Source organism: Nematostella vectensis, chromosome 3 (assembly GCF_932526225.1).
Source record: "Nematostella vectensis chromosome 3, jaNemVect1.1, whole genome shotgun sequence".
NCBI lineage: Eukaryota > Metazoa > Cnidaria > Anthozoa > Actiniaria > Edwardsiidae > Nematostella > Nematostella vectensis.
This window is the reverse complement of record NC_064036.1, coordinates 14655800-14671085: the sequence shown is the minus strand read 5'-3', so window position 1 is coordinate 14671085 and position 15286 is coordinate 14655800. Positions and strand designations below refer to the sequence as shown.

Sequence of the window (15286 nt, the reverse complement as noted above, 5' to 3'; positions counted from 1 at the left end):
CATTTTCCTTATCTCACTAGACTTGATTCATAACTTCTCGAAGACAATCGACTTCGAACTAGTATCAGACGAGTACACAGGGTGCGCACCCTTGGCGGCCAAAAGTGGGTCATTTCTTATTAAGGAATTATCAATTACAATGCTATTTTGCTATTTTCATATGACACATATGACTTCGCACCCACCCCACCCCCCTTAGCCAATCCTGGGTACGCGCCTGGAGTATCTCTTATCTAGGCAACATCCCATCCCGGATAAATCGGAGTAATTTTCGCGACAATTTTCTTTCAATCGGTAATAGATTTAAGCAATCAAGTCATGCATGATTCCGATATCTAATGAAGCATATCATAATAAGGACGAAACAGCTGTCCATGGTTGCCGAACTGCACGGGTAATAGACTGTGCTGCGTCCCGTCTTGGCCCGACTGGTGCCAATGTGTGTATGCTAGTGTGCTTTTAAAGTCCACATTGAAGCATATCAGTGAGTTCGGTCATCTCTATCAAGCATAAACAAAAAGATGATGAATGGGTGTCTTTAAAATAGACTAGCCATCATCATTAGCAACTGTTTTACTCTGTCGATGCTTTAGAACTGGTTTTTTTATCCCTCGCGTTCAAGTTTGTGGGTATCTAATGTAAGTGGCTCCACGTGACTTAATGGATAAACGCAATCATTTTCATTTCACTCTTCACCGGCCATACCCTGGTTCCAGAGCCTTAAACGTCTCTCTATTTAGTGGCCAGCGAGGTTGAGACGAGGCTCTGGCCTTTCGAAGCGCTATTTCGATTTCTGCCTCACTTACATGTTAACGTTTTGTGATTAGCATGTGTCAGTTTCACGTGGTGCTTACTTTGGATGTAAACATCTCTTCGCTCGGGAATTGAATTTACGACGATGAAAAGCGCATGAAAACCCGATTAAAAAACAACAACATTCATCTTGAAACCCGTGGGTTCATTACTGTAGAGTTAGTGACAAAAATCTGCGCATAGGAGGTGGGGAATACAACATTTTCTCGGGATGAAAGCGCTTCAAGGAGGAGAAAATCGCGGATAAGCTCGCAGTTATCCTCGGAACGAGTCTATCAAAGAATCGCTTGCTTGGGATAGTTGAATCCACTATCGAGAGCAAACGCCGGGAATAAGCTAGAGATTTCTCGTAGCTGGGTCGGCAGCACAGAGAAGACATCTCGCCGCTTGATGAATCGTGAAGACACTTCTCTTGAACAGACTTTACATTTTTAATACTGGTAAATCTTGTAACTAATTCGGACTGCAAAGTACTATGAAAATTGCGATCAAAATAATCTATCGCTCCTCTACTCCGTTCGTTTAGATGTTTTGACCTTTTGAACTTAGCGAAAATACAATAGAAAACTGTCAGAATTTCTTGGTTTCCATGACCACGTGTCAATTGGCCAATCAGCGACCAAGTTCAGATTCTGAAGAGGCCAGAGCCTCGTCTCAACCTCGCCGTTCGAGGCTCTGGAACAAGGGAACACCGGCCATCAAAAAGCCTTTATAATTAAAGCAAAATCGCTCGATACCAAGCTCACTTTAAAACTTAAAATGTCATCCAATGAGAAGTTTAAATATCCGGACTCGATGCCAGTTATAGACGGAATAGTCCTATACGAATATACTACGAGAGTTGAAGTGCAGCGAATCGCAAACCTGGAGCTAAGGGACGATGACGTCTTTCTGACGGCATACCCTAAAAGTGGTGAGTGTTAAACTTATCGGATACGCGGCCAAGACAGATTAAAAATACATACAGACACTTGGAATGACTAATGAGAGTTGGAAGATAAATATAGTGTCACGATCGCAATTTTCGAATGTTACTAACGATGCATTACATACTGATCTGTGTTTTGTTGCTGATGTACGATATTTGGGCGCCCGAAATTTCGAAGTTGTCGCAGTTTTTGGACAATTCTCGCATGCTCGCGCAAATTTTTCATTCGTGCACGTATTGATTCTCGAAGTGCTCGCTGCTTGTTTTTTCCCAAAAATACTAAAAATGCTCATGCTCTAAAGTGCTTGCCTGAGAACCATTCGGTAATGTCTCTACTTAAAACCCATAGTTCAAAACATACAGCTCACAAAGAGACAGCGGAACACAACAAGAAACAGAAGGAATGATCACTTGTAATGATATTCACTTGAAATGAATGATGGCTTGGAATAAACAAATGCTGGTTTCCACATGATCGCGTCCGATAGCACATAACCGCAGGCAAATGGGAAGGAGAAGGGGAGCCAGCAGTGCTGACTTCGGGGGAGGTGGAGGGGGTTAAAACAACAAACAAAACATAATTTGTTTTCTGGTCACTTGCAGAAGGTGAAAGCTCCGGGGCGAAGGAGTCTCGGAGAGAGGGGGGAAGGAGGACGTAATATCTTTTAAATCAGAAATCACACTATGAATAACAACATGATCGTCCAATTTATGATCACGTGCAATGAATAACCATTTGAAACAAACAACCCTTGAAATGCATCATTTACTTTTAATCCATGATTACTTCAGGTCAAACATGGACAATAGAAATCGTCAAGCAAGTCCTTAATGGCGGCGAATTTGATCAGGAGTCACCATTAATATGCCGTGCGGTTTACTTAGACGCATTTTCCTGCGAGAAAAGAGCAGGAATGACCCCAATGCGAAACTACGAGACAGTGACAGACTTTGCGAAGTCATTACCTTCCCCGAGGATCCTTAAAACCCATCTACAGTACCATCTAGTGCCCAGGAGCGACGGTTGCACGGCCAAGTACATCTACAACATCCGTAACCCAAAAGACGTGGCGGTATCGTACTATTATCACCATCGCACGTTCAAAGAGTACTGTTTCCAAGAAAAGTGGAATGATTTCTTCGAAATGATGATGAGCGGTCAAGGTACGTCAAAGGATTACTTACAAAATATTGCGATAGTTCCAGGCCCATAGCAGGGGTGGGGCCCATAGCAGGAATCTTCTAAGGAAATCACCAGTAAGAGCGTGGCTGTGCCCCCAATATTTTCGTAATGTTTCTGTATTATTCCCCCAGCCTCCCCCCCCCCCCCAATATACCGATACCTGCTACGTCCCTGTTTTCAAAGAATCGTCGTTCTATTCACTTCAGTGCAGTACGGTTCGTGGTTTGATCACGTTCTCGACTGGTGGGAGCACCGTGACGACCCTAATATTCTCCTTCTCAAGTACGAGGATATGAAGAAGGTAATTCACTCTATATCCACGTTCTCTTTCTCATGTAAAAAAGAAAAGATATGCGTGATATTTCATCCTCGGGGACCCAGGGCGTCGCGGAATTCGGGCACATAGAGCACGCGAGAAAGAAAGTTATCTTTCTTTCTAGCGCGCTCCCTGTGTGCCCGATCTCCGCGACGCCCTGGGTCCCCGAGGATGGTGATATTTCCGCTGTCTACGGTTTTATGAGACCAAAAAAAAGTCATCTTTCTAAACATTCTTTTCAGTCCCTTATTTGTACGATCAAAATTATTGTGCGATCAACCCTTTTTGTATCTCAAAATGACGTACAAAAAAATTTTTTATAGTGATTATGTTGCCTTTACCAGGGGAGTAGCCAGGGGGTGGTCTAGCCCCCCCCCTTTAGCAGCCAAAAATACATTAAATGTATGAGACATTATCTAAAATACAGGAGAAAATAGCTTGGAAGTCTCTTTTGGGCCCCCTCCTGTTAAAAATCCTGGCTGCGCCGCTGTTTACTCATTTCAGGACCACAGAGGTGCGGTAGCAGCTATTGCCAAGTTCCTTGGCAGAGCACTAACAGAGGAACAGTTGGACCGCATCGTCAGTCAAACAAGCTTTGAGTTTATGAAAAGTCAGGAGCCATTCAAGGTTAAAGAGCCATTCAAAAATCCTAATGAACCGAACTTTATCCGCAAAGGGGTGGTTGGTGACTGGAGAAACCATTTCACCGCTGAACAGAACAAGATGTTTGACGAGTTATACGAAACAAGGATGGCTGGGAAGATGTTCGATATAGAGTTTTGAGGTATAATCGTTACAAAAAAAAACTCTGTTCGCCCTTAAAGAACTAGATACCAAGTCTGTTTACCAGTTGAATGGCGAAATATTATTCGGCGCTACACTACATATGAGCAATATAGTTTAGCAGCGATGCACTCACTGCACAGCCTATTATGTAAAAAAATATAAGAACAGAAACTCGCATTCTTCTAAGCATAAAAACAAGAAAGCAAATATCATAAAATAAATAAAAAATAAACCGCCTGAGGCGGCCTAGATTGACTTGGATTAACTGTGCTAACAGTGACAGGCTGGTAGCCAAGACATCATATATAGCGGGGAGGTTCATTTATCTGTTTATGATACCCTTTCTTTCTTCAAAGTGGTGGTATTAATAACTCAAATGAGCGTACCAAAAGTATCTTGGACTTGCCGTGAACCCTTCCCCTGGCCTGAGTAACGAGGTCCATAATGTAACACATTTTTGAAACAATATGGAGATGCCAAAAGTAATATGGAGATAAGTGGGTTACCGCGATTACCATCTCTTTAACCAATCAGATTGTAAGGGATAAGTCCCTTGAGTCTGTTCAGTGTATAGTCATGATACCACAGGTAGCTGTTTCGTTGTTAAAACGAGCCTAAACTCTGGAATGCATTTTGGCGCAAAGATTATGCATAACAAGCATAATTTGATACAGGACTCAGGTGTTTCAAAGAATTTATTAAACTTTTACCATGGAAACTCTTCTTATATGTATTTAAAACAGATAAATTATTTGTATCGAGATAAAAAGGAGGCAATTGGCCCATTTTGGAAAACATATGGTTTTAAGTTTGGGTTACTTACCAAAGGGTCAATTGTGATTGGCTTATGTTGAGTAAATTTTACTGCTAGACTCAAGGGACTTATCCCTTACAATCTGATTGGTTAAAGAGATGGTAATCGCGGTAACCCACTTATCTCCATATTGCTTTTGGCATCTCCATATTGTTTCAAAAATGTGTTATATTCATATGCCATAGTCTCACCTGAACTGTTTGACCATGTAGTCCTTTTCCAACACCTGTTCACTCAGTTGATCCAGATGACGACGTAAAGCCAAGAGACGGAGTTTCTCCTAATAATGAAGTACAGGTACAAAATATAAACAAATGCATACTGTAATTCTGCTGTACAATTCCAATTCATCCTATTTTTTATTCATGTTAAGGTAACAAAAATTTCCTTGGATGCCCATTAGAATATTGAAGTGAATAGAATAACATATGCAAACATAAAACAATCCAAAATACTCAAAATTTTCTGGACTGTGGCCACTGTGGACACTTCACGCTCATAAAATATAGTGGATAAACTGAACAGTGCAAAAGACAAGTTTTTTTGCATTGCTTTTTTTCTACAAAAGCTACTATCGGCTGCTGTGGATCACCCAATTAATAAATAAAAGGATATACTGCACCTGTCTTGTCTGTTGTACAATAGGGTCTGAAGCATATTCATCTTCCAGCTCCCCTCCCTCAATACTTCTGGAATTTGCAAAACACACAATCATCTTTGATGCTGGTCATGGTGGGCAGTGTAATGCAGTGGTCATGTCACTACTCACGTCACACATTTATGACACTAACATGTCACACAGGAAAACAAGTTACCCTTACTCATTACTCTAACATGTCACTTTTAAAAGCACACAATCATGTCACAGACATGATACCAATGTGTCACAGGGGAGCACTTTAAAGTTACACTAACTCATTACTCTAATATGTCACATAGGCCAAATCCCATGTCATAACCATACTAAAACATGCCATAGCAGGCCTCGAAATATTGGGAGGGGGGCATAATACAGAAACATTAAGAAAATATTGGGGGGCACTGTCATTTCCTTTTAATTTTTTTTTAATATTGGGGGGGGCATGCACCCCCAGTGCCCCACCCCCTCTAGGGCCTTGCACACAGGAACACTCTGAAGTGTCACTAATTTATTACTCTATTATGTCACTTAGGCCAACCACCATGTATTAGACATGATACTGTTTCACACGTGAACACTCTAAAATCACACTCACTCATTACTCTTGACTAATATTTCACTTAGGCAAACACATATTCATAATACTAAAATATTACACAGGCACACACTGAAGTCACAAATATGTCACACAGGTACACAACTATGTCACAAAGACATGTCACATATTCCTGAAACAAATATATCACACACAAGTACATGAACATGTCACACTGTCAAAAACACATATCCTACATTGATTACGCTAACATTATATGTCACACAGGCATGGTAATTCATTGGCACAACCTAGGCAAGAGGACCAGGGTTCAAACCAGGTCAGGTTGGACATTTCATTTGGAGGGTGTGAAAGAAGTGATTGAGATGCAAGTCATAGGTATCATCTATGCTAGTCATAGGTACCCAACCAGGCATTACATTTGGAGGATGCGAAAGAGCTGATTGAGATGCTAGTCATAGGTACCATCTATGCTAGTCATAGGTACCCAACCAGGCATTACATTTGGAGGATGCAAAAGAGCTGATTGAGATGCTAGTCATAGGTACCATCTATGCTAGTCATAGGTACCCAACCAGGCATTACATTTGGAGGATGCGAAAGAGCTGATCGAGATGCTAGTCATAGGTATCATCTATGCTAGTCATAGGTACCCAACCAGGCATTACATTTGGAGGATGAGAAAGAGCTGATCGAGATGCTAGTCATAGGTATCATCTATGCTAGTCATAGGTACCCAACCAGTCATTACATTTGGAGGATGAGAAAGAGCTGATTGAGATACAAGTCATAGGTACCATCTATGCTAGTCATAGGTACCCAACCAGGCATTACATTTGGAGGATGCGAAAGAGCTGATTGAGATACAAGTCATAGGTACCATCTATGCTAGTCATAGGTACCCAACCAGGCATTACATTTGGAGGATGCGAAAGAGCTGATTGAGATACAAGTCATAGGTACCATCTATATAATTAATGTCACACTGTAACAACTTCTTTCACACAAAAACCCAACACATACACAGATTAATCAAAAATACAAACTAATTATAAACTGAATAAATAGATGACAAGAATTTACTTTTGAAGCTTTCCATTCATGTCCACTATGCTACCAAATGTGAAGCTTAATTGGGGGATTCCCAAGGACAATCACACTCACTTCCAACCCATCAGTCAACACAATGCAGTGGCAAACACCACAGGCCATCAAATCCAGAGACATAAAATGAATTCCCATTTCCATCATCAAATCTTTGTTTGTCTGTTTGTTTGATTTTTGTTTGTTTGATAATAAGTACTGGTTTGTTTATAGTACATACCCAGTAAGAGAACCTTCATCACTGAAATAATCTCTGTCAACATCTGATGATGGATCACTCTCATAGTCAACCTGGCCTAAGGTCCAAACAATATAAAAACATGTAATATATTTAGTGCACCTTTTTCTTATGTGATACAGGAATTTTGAGTCTATGTAGAGCCAAAATCATAATTTGTGTTTTAAGGTACTCAGAGAATGTATTTGGAATTATGGAGTACCCACAATCACCACATACTAAGATTAGGTTATTGTCATGCAAGATAACTCTTTTTATCTAAATTGTGTTTCAATGAAGGCCTATCTTATTTTGTAGTTACTATATAAAAATTTCAGCTGCTTTTTACTTGAATGGATAGCAATAACTTTTAATAAAGTATTAAAAAATGGGATACCTTTTTTTTCAGAAATGCTATGGATATAAATGGCTCCCAAATTTCTAAACAAAAATTAGAGTAATCCTTGGTCCCATTATTTAAAGAAGTTGCTAGATTCTAGCTTATTTTAGCTACAATGAAATGGTCAAAATATCACATATATACCTACCCCTTAAATTTCATTATTGGTCTTTTTTTGACAATGAATGTTAACTTTACATGACAAGCTTTGGGGAGCAATGATGACGTCACGGTTAATTGAATTAAAGGGTTGGGATCCATCAGCATGTCTTGTCAACACTCAATGCTGTTGACGTTTACCCCCTGTAATGTGTCCAGGGGTGTTTCGCTTCAGCATGTTGATAAGTATAATATTCTATCAATTGGCTTTAGCTATTTTCATGCTGTTTTTCCACCGGATCTAAGCAAGACTTGTGAGTCAAAGTGGTAAATTCTAGGCGATTTTCCAAGCCAGTTCATGCAATTCTCCTTTTTGGGAAGTACTCCTTTGCTAAGTATTAATCTTTTGTAGCGGATTTAACGTTAACAAGCTTTTTATAACTGTTCAAAAGTGATTGAGAATCCACAAGTAAAGAAGCTTTAGATGTTTTGAAATTAGGGCATCTTTTTAATAGACCGGTTTGAATATTATTTCACTAAATCTGCAACAGGACCGCGCTCAAGACGCAGGTAATATTGTTTGGAATGTGAGTGAAAATACTGCATTTGCATTTGCTAGCCTCTAGGATTCTTCTGTTATTTAGTCTTTAGATTAAATAGATCAGGGGAAATACTGGGTGATTTGCTTGCCTGTAGGACCCCCTGAAATTTAGACATACAAATAAATAGATCGCAGGAAAATACTGTGGCATTTGCTTGCCTGTAGGACCCCATTGTAATTTAGATAAATAAATAAATAGATCGGAGGAAAATACTGGGGCATTTGCTTGCCTGTATGAACCCTCTGTAATTTAGTCATAACAACAAAAAAGATAGGGAAATATAGGCATCAAAATAAACCTTGGATAATTTTGCATCTCAAGACTTCGATAAGTATATTTTTCAGTCCTTTGAAGTGCTGTTTGATAAGATTTAATTAGCACTCGCTAACATTGACAGCTACAGTACTCCACTGATCTCTTAGACTCTAGCGCCTTCACCTGAGTATGATATTTGACTCTACTCTATCTCAGAGCACCTAATCGGCAGGGGGCTTCAACTAAAGCTGGACATGCAGAACATTGATCTTGGGGTAATATGGGTTATTATTGGGATTTCCTGCAATCTGTGAAAAACCTTATATCATGTAAGAATTATAGCAAAATATTCAACAAAACAATTGTAGTATGCTTCTTACCACCATCTGAGCTCCACAGAACATCTCGATAGCTAACCGACTTCGCCTGATTCGTCTTTGGAGCCATTCCTTCCTCCTCATCCTCGTCTTCTGCACTTGGCTGATACTCTAAATCGGAGAGCTCTGCTTTCTCGGTTTCTGACATGGTCGGTGCCTCCTCTAAACTTGCTTCTTCCATAGTGAAAACCAATCTAGAAGGTTCTTGGTTGTTTAAAGCACGAGGAACGATCCAAGGGCCAAAACAAAGCTCAATTCCTAAAGGTCGCTGGTCGATACTCCACAACTGTTTGACAGAGGCAATTTACTTATCAAATATTTACGTGGTTCTATATGGACAAACAGAACCATAATGTCCCTCCAATCCACATTGTATCGAGTATTCTACGACCCATCTCATCACATTTCCCAGTATCTTCCCCTATAGAAGGGTATGTTTCAATCAAGAAAAATTAGCGAAAATATTACGTTGTCAGCCTCTTCGAGTCAGCTGTGGTTTTTGATCAAAACGGTTCTCTTCGCTTTTACAATACGCAATCAGGCTTCCAGTTTTGACAAAGATGCGTCTATGATTCCTTAATCCTTGGTTATGAAGAATAGTCGCTATATGCGTTGGAAAACGTCGTCTATGCAGGAGCTAAATGTTCAAGAGGGAACTTTCTTGACTCTCTTCAAAACAAACTAGTGCGGCCATGACAGCGCTAAGCGACCGCCCAACCTTGACCACCACAGGTATCCACACAATGATATTCATGATATTGGTCATTTTGAAGCCATCTCTAATGATAAAAATGCAGCATCATTAGGAATACAGTTTGTCTATGTCTGTGAACAAGTGAGCACCACTTGCTGCATAGTAGGCTAGAGTGAGCTGCTTTTTTTTGCATTTGATCTTATGTCTTTGGGTTTCCTGTGGGTTTCTTATGCTTTGTAGCCTCGCACATTTCAGAACAGATTCAAAAGTGATGTAACACACATCAAAATGAAGAGAATAACACTTGTTCCCCGGACTTTTCAAGCCGTCTTGCGTCTATTCCAAAAGCCAAATCAGCTGTATTTATTTGCAGCTCGTCCTAAGGTAGGTATTTTGTAAATCGCTGAGTTTTAGCGTAATATATAGCTAAATGTAACTAATGGCAAGAAAAGTTCGTGCGCTTCAACATGAAATTAACATCCCAGGGTGCTGAGTCATGCAAGCCTATCGCATTATTTTTTAGGTGGGAGCAAACAATGCTAAGAAAAGTGATCAGAATTCTGTAAAATTGTTTTAGTGATATTCGGGCCTATGAAATTAATATTAGTGCAACGAGCTTAATTTTGCACCAAAATTGTATAACCGGGGATGGTTATTGTTGAGGAAGATGGAGGGGGGGGGGGGGGGGGGGGGGGGGGGGGGGGGGATGGGGGAGGGATTTCCTGTTTGATAAGAAATTTTTAGCAAGTTTTGGGGGATATCTTGCCGGAAAAAAACAAAGCCTACAGAGATTCTAATATGAGAAAGGTGGTTTTAAAAGTTAGAATTGCCTAGAGAACAGTGAAAAAAAGCTTTGAAACTCTAAATTTTGTTTTATTAAGTCTGCAGTTTACAATCTGCAGAGCTTGTGTCAAAGAAGAGGTGCATTATTATTCCCAAGACACACTTCAAGGAAATGTCAGTCTGCCTTGCGCAGTGAGAATGAACCAGGTTCTAGAAAAGTTTATGCTGATACATCAAAAGTTGGGCCTATCACATGGACCTCGTTTGCAGTTTTTCTACTTGCTGGAGGAGCTATTGTGTACTATGTCAGAACTTTGAAGGAGGAGAAAGAAAAAAGTTAGTATATTAGATAGCCATCTCAGAATTTTTACAAATCCTTCTTGCAATGTGATATTTACTGTAACACATTTATTACTACCCAAACACCTAGTCTCCTTCGCAGCCCTAAGCGGCCGGAGTCACAAAGCGCTCCCCGCCCATAGGGACTGCTCAGATTCGAACCCCTATGGGCGGGGAGCGCTTTGTGACTCCGATCGCTGGGGGCTGCGAAGGAGACTACCAAATACCTTCATTACATTCATTACCCCTAAAATATAGGCACAAACATCAAACTATACATTACAAGATCTGCTTGATCTTAAGAGATAAATGATCTTAAAAAGCACATCCAAACAATGAATAGAAATTGAATCTCTTGTCAAAATATCAACCTTGATTTCTTACCAATTGTAAACAAATGCTAAATTTTCTCACCAAAAAGACACAAATTACTGAACCACTAGTTAAGACACATGAACACAGATTTGTTTTGATTGAAGATAAAAATAATATCCTTGGTGCATTAGTTTCTAGTTTTGCATTTAATAATTGAAGGCACAATAGAAGTTCATGCTCCCTCAACAGGCTAACAGGGAGAAAGGGTAGTCGTGTCCAAGTATAGCCAAAATTTTTAAAGAAATGACTAAGCTTGCTTCCCTGACAGGGTGTTATCTGATACCTCTAACCAATAAGCAACCCCTCATCACGTGATATAGTTGTCTTCATTTACATTCAGTTTTTCTATGTAAAGTGTGGTGAAAGTCTCAGGATCTTCAGGATCTTCAAAAACTCTTAGTTTAGAGTGTAGAATATGAAGGAAAAGGCCAAAAATAATTTGTAATGTTTGTTTCTTTTGCTAAATAGAAAAAGAAAAAGAGAAAAAGAGGTCAATAGGAAAAGTAGCCCTTGGAGGACCATTTGACTTGATTGATCACCATGGGAAACCAAAAACTGATAAAGATTTCCAAGGAAAATGGCTACTACTGTACTTTGGGTTCACCCACTGCCCTGATATTTGCCCTGATGAATTGGAGAAGATGGCAGAGGCTATCGACTTGGTTGGTAAGTTTGAGCTCTGACCAATACTTATCATTATTTTATTAGATGCAAGACTGCAAAGTGAAAGTCTATACCCTGAACTCATATAAGAAAAGAATAACTTTTTTTCTTAAACTGCAAAGATATACAGAACTATGTACCACAGATTCAGTGATTCCAGAGGCTTGTAGCTTGTGCTCTTCATCTTGCTTGTGCTTTTACTGGCTATAAACAAACACCTTTGGTGCATTTTGTACATCTAAAGATTAGTGACTTTCATTGTCTAACTTAGCCGGCTCCTATACTGTGTTTCTTACAGACAAGACAACAAAAGGCAAAGTATCTGAGGAACTTCAGCCACTCTTTATTTCTGTTGATCCTAAGAGAGATACAGTGGAGGCTGTTGCTGAGTATGTAAAAGGTAATTTCAATGAAAGAGCAGCATATCAGGTGTATCATTCTTTATCTATTTTTCTGTGATAAAAGTCTGTGAGCATTTACTAAGGTTGGTGAGCATTTAAGCCTTGACAAACATGATAACAAAGAATTAAGTGCTAGCTCTACCTAAGATGCTACATGTCTTAGGTCTCAGGATCCACTTTAAAGTACAAACTTGTTTTCTCGTCACCTTGATAACTGACCTGAATGTGTATACTTTATCTTCTACTACAGAACTTGGGAAACCACTTTTTTATTTAATGTATTGAAAAAAGTTTGAAAGCAACTCAATAATAATGAAAACTTTTTTTTCCTATCTATCAATAGAGTTCCATCCAAAACTGCTAGGCTTGACCGGACCAGTTGAGAAGGTACAGGAAGTATGCAAGGCCTACAGGGTTTACTTCAGTGCTGGGCCAGCAGATGAGGATAATGACTATATAGTAAGTACTGTAGTTATATTGTACCATGTAATGAAACACTGGTAGAGTGCATTTCAAAATCCCATTTAACAGAATGTAATTGTTACAAAGTGTGATAGTTAAGACAGTCACTGGTTTTTGAAAATCACTCCATCTCAGATGTGAGAATACCATTTATGTTTTAACCTCAAAACTTTCAAGATTAGTAACATACTTCCCAACACCACTTATTTCTTGTGGTTTCTCAAGCAAGAGAAACCAAAACAACTGCCTGTGCAAGGTGTTAATGGAATACTTTTAGCTGATATGCAATAGAAGGAATTTGTGGGTTCCTATCTACAAATAGTATATCATTTAAATTGTCAGCGTCTTATAAGGAGTTATGCAATTTTTCTCATCAACTATTTATTTGTTATCTTACCTGTTTCCTTAGAGGCTTTCGTTGTAACAAACAATGAGATAAAATAGAATAACCTACCTTGTTACATAAGCATTTTGTGATTCTTCTTGTGCAATCTTCAATGATCGTGTTTCCCCTTTCATCAGGTGGACCATACTATTATCCAGTATTTAGTCAGTCCTGATGGGGAGTTCATGGAGTACTTCGGGCAGAACAAGAATGCTGAGGAGATAGCCGCTAGCATAACAAACCACATGCTTAAGTATAAGCTGTCCAGATGATGAGGCTGTTCTCAGAAAATCATTAAATGGCTAGGGTCATGTGTTGGTGCATATAGGATAATCAATAAAACGTCCTGTTATTTGCTTATTTATCAGGAAAAGTGGACAATAATAGGAGTAGAGAACCTGCCATTGTCTGAAATAGTAGGTACAGTAACAATGGTTTTATCTTTAAGCTGCAACCCATCTAATTCACTCAGACAAAAAAGGGGTTAAAAATATCAATGAAGTTATTGCTATACATGTGATGTACTTTATTTTGTAACTAGGCGTGTAGCCAGGATAATTTTCTGAAGGTGGTGATAATATATATCATATCTAGCGTCCCCCTCAGGACCTCCAAAAGGGAGTATGACATTTAAAACAATACAAAGCATTGCAATATTTTGATTAGAAAAGACCGCTATTTGCACGCCACCTGCGCGATAAGCATCGCAGTCTTCCTTTCCGTTTCTCGTAAAATATTTCGTTCCTGCTCGCGATTTCTCTAGAGTATGCGGGTGGGCAGTTTATATTTTTATTGCGAGCGTAGCGAACATACCTAATCACGATTTGGGGTATGTCGCTGTCGATGATTAGTTCCCAAGCCCATCTCGGACAAGCCAAATAATAATCGCTCCTTGGGATATGTCGCTGTTCCCAGAATATGAGTGGAACTGCGATTTTTTTCAGTAAGTAGAGCAATGATTCTATTTGATTTTATTCCTTTTGTCTACTGGTGCAAGAAAGTTTGCCCAGCAAATTTCGTGGATAAATGAAAGAATTTCTACTGTGATAGCCCGATCTATTCGAAAGTTCTTTTCGAAGAACAAAGTGTCAATGAAGTCCCAAAGCGGACAGTTTTAAGTGACAAAATATCAAGAGTTCTATTGTTATTATATTTTTTTTTATATAAGAACGAAACCTCTGTAATCAAGGAAACGTCATTAGTAATACTGTTATTCATTAACAAAATAGATGATGCATATATTCAATTATTGTTTACATTGTTTAAACTATTGTTTCAGTGTTATAGTATTATAACAATTACCTCGTACTTGTAAAAGTTAACAGTTTATGTAGAAGTTTATTAAAGGTTGAGTTTGAAATAATTCCTTGTGTTAAATACATATCATCTCCACCCCTTGACATAAACAACAAGTGCCTTTGTTCTGACTCCTCCATAGTCTTTTCCAGCGAGCACTTCACTTTCTGTTAGAAACTTCTAGTTTTATTATTATTTTTTATCCATTCTTTACAAAATTTGAAGCTATACTACAGTAGCCTGCGTAGCGGCGCTAAAAGGGAGGGGTAAGGGGTCCGTGGACGAGCTTCCTTCCGCCCCCCTCCCCCAGTTTCGAGGTGCCAGTCTTCCCTGGCCGCTCGCTCCGATTTTCTTCTCGCACTTAGCGCTGCTACGCAGGCTATAGTACAGTGTTTTGAAAGACGTATACTCTCTAAGAGAACGACGTGAATATGTGTGCCAGCGGTCTTTGGCCAGTTAGAGAACGCTGGCGCGTATACGGAGGGGGGAGGGGGGGGGGGGGGTACGCGCGCATCCCCCCTTGGCTGTCAAAAAGTTTGTTATTAAGGAATCTTCGAATACTATTATTTTTTAATATGATACCTATGACTGCGCCACATCCCCCCCCCCCCCCCCCCCCCCCCTCGGCCAATCCTACGCGCCTGGAATGCGTGAATGGAATGCGTGTATTAATATTTTATTCGCGCGTGGGAAAAATGACTTATACAATAATCAAATTGTAATGCAGCTCCGAGCGCGGTATTTTAATTTGTGGCCCAATTGGAAGTTGAGTCTCATTTGGGTCACCCCTAGCCTACT

General features: G+C 39.6%; 3 protein-coding genes across 5 annotated transcripts in view; 2 read left to right on the top strand and 1 right to left on the bottom strand.

Annotated features, from left to right (window-relative positions):
• Positions 1-9812, bottom strand: part of LOC5522186 (cilia- and flagella-associated protein 74) — a 54910-nt gene extending 45098 nt beyond the window's left edge. Inside the window, exons 1-4 of one of the 2 annotated variants that reach the window (XM_048725609.1) lie at positions 9094-9812; positions 7361-7436; positions 5463-5529; positions 5032-5120 (exon numbers count right to left, since the gene is read on the bottom strand). In XM_048725609.1, coding sequence (XP_048581566.1) covers positions 5032-5120; positions 5463-5529; positions 7361-7436; positions 9094-9271 — 410 coding nt within the window. In that variant the 5' untranslated portion in view covers positions 9272-9812. The remainder of the gene's footprint in view (positions 1-5031; positions 5121-5462; positions 5530-7360; positions 7437-9093) is intronic. The other variant, XM_048725610.1, reaches the window with a different exon arrangement.
• LOC5522305 (sulfotransferase 1B1) lies at positions 1537-4275 on the top strand. The gene is made up of 4 exons (XM_001641888.3): positions 1537-1726; positions 2534-2905; positions 3131-3225; positions 3745-4275. The coding sequence occupies exons 1-4, from the start codon at positions 1573-1575 to the stop codon at positions 4021-4023; spliced, it is 900 nt and encodes a 299-aa protein (XP_001641938.3). The 5' UTR covers positions 1537-1572; the 3' UTR covers positions 4024-4275.
• A 138-nt stretch (positions 9813-9950) lies between the features above and the next one.
• On the top strand, positions 9951-14612 carry LOC5522188 (protein SCO1 homolog, mitochondrial). Of its 2 annotated transcripts, none has more exons than XM_032367453.2 (6): positions 9951-10168; positions 10666-10903; positions 11750-11947; positions 12243-12344; positions 12689-12804; positions 13330-14612. In XM_032367453.2, exons 1-6 carry the CDS (start codon positions 10073-10075, stop codon positions 13462-13464), a joined length of 885 nt encoding a protein of 294 aa, XP_032223344.2. In that variant the 5' UTR covers positions 9951-10072; the 3' UTR covers positions 13465-14612. The 2 variants fall into 2 exon arrangements, with proteins under 2 accessions (XP_032223344.2, XP_032223345.2); XM_032367454.2 differs by having other exon boundaries at positions 9988-10168; positions 10687-10903.
• The last annotated feature ends 674 nt before the right edge of the window (positions 14613-15286 follow it).

Bases quoted from the DNA above. Each gene is read 5' to 3' on its own strand.
- LOC5522188 (XM_032367453.2), top strand. From the start codon at position 10,073: ATGAAGAGAATAACACTTGTTCCCCGGACTTTTCAAGCCGTCTTGCGT. The intron at 10,904-11,749 runs GTTAGTATATTA...TTTGCTAAATAG, and splicing joins GAAGGAGGAGAAAGAAAAAA to AAAAAGAAAAAGAGAAAAAG. The intron at 12,805-13,329 runs GTAAGTACTGTA...CCCTTTCATCAG, and splicing joins ATGAGGATAATGACTATATA to GTGGACCATACTATTATCCA.
- LOC5522305 (XM_001641888.3), top strand. From the start codon at position 1,573: ATGTCATCCAATGAGAAGTTTAAATATCCGGACTCGATGCCAGTTATA. The intron at 1,727-2,533 runs GTGAGTGTTAAA...TGATTACTTCAG, and splicing joins GACGGCATACCCTAAAAGTG to GTCAAACATGGACAATAGAA. The intron at 2,906-3,130 runs GTACGTCAAAGG...TATTCACTTCAG, and splicing joins AATGATGATGAGCGGTCAAG to TGCAGTACGGTTCGTGGTTT.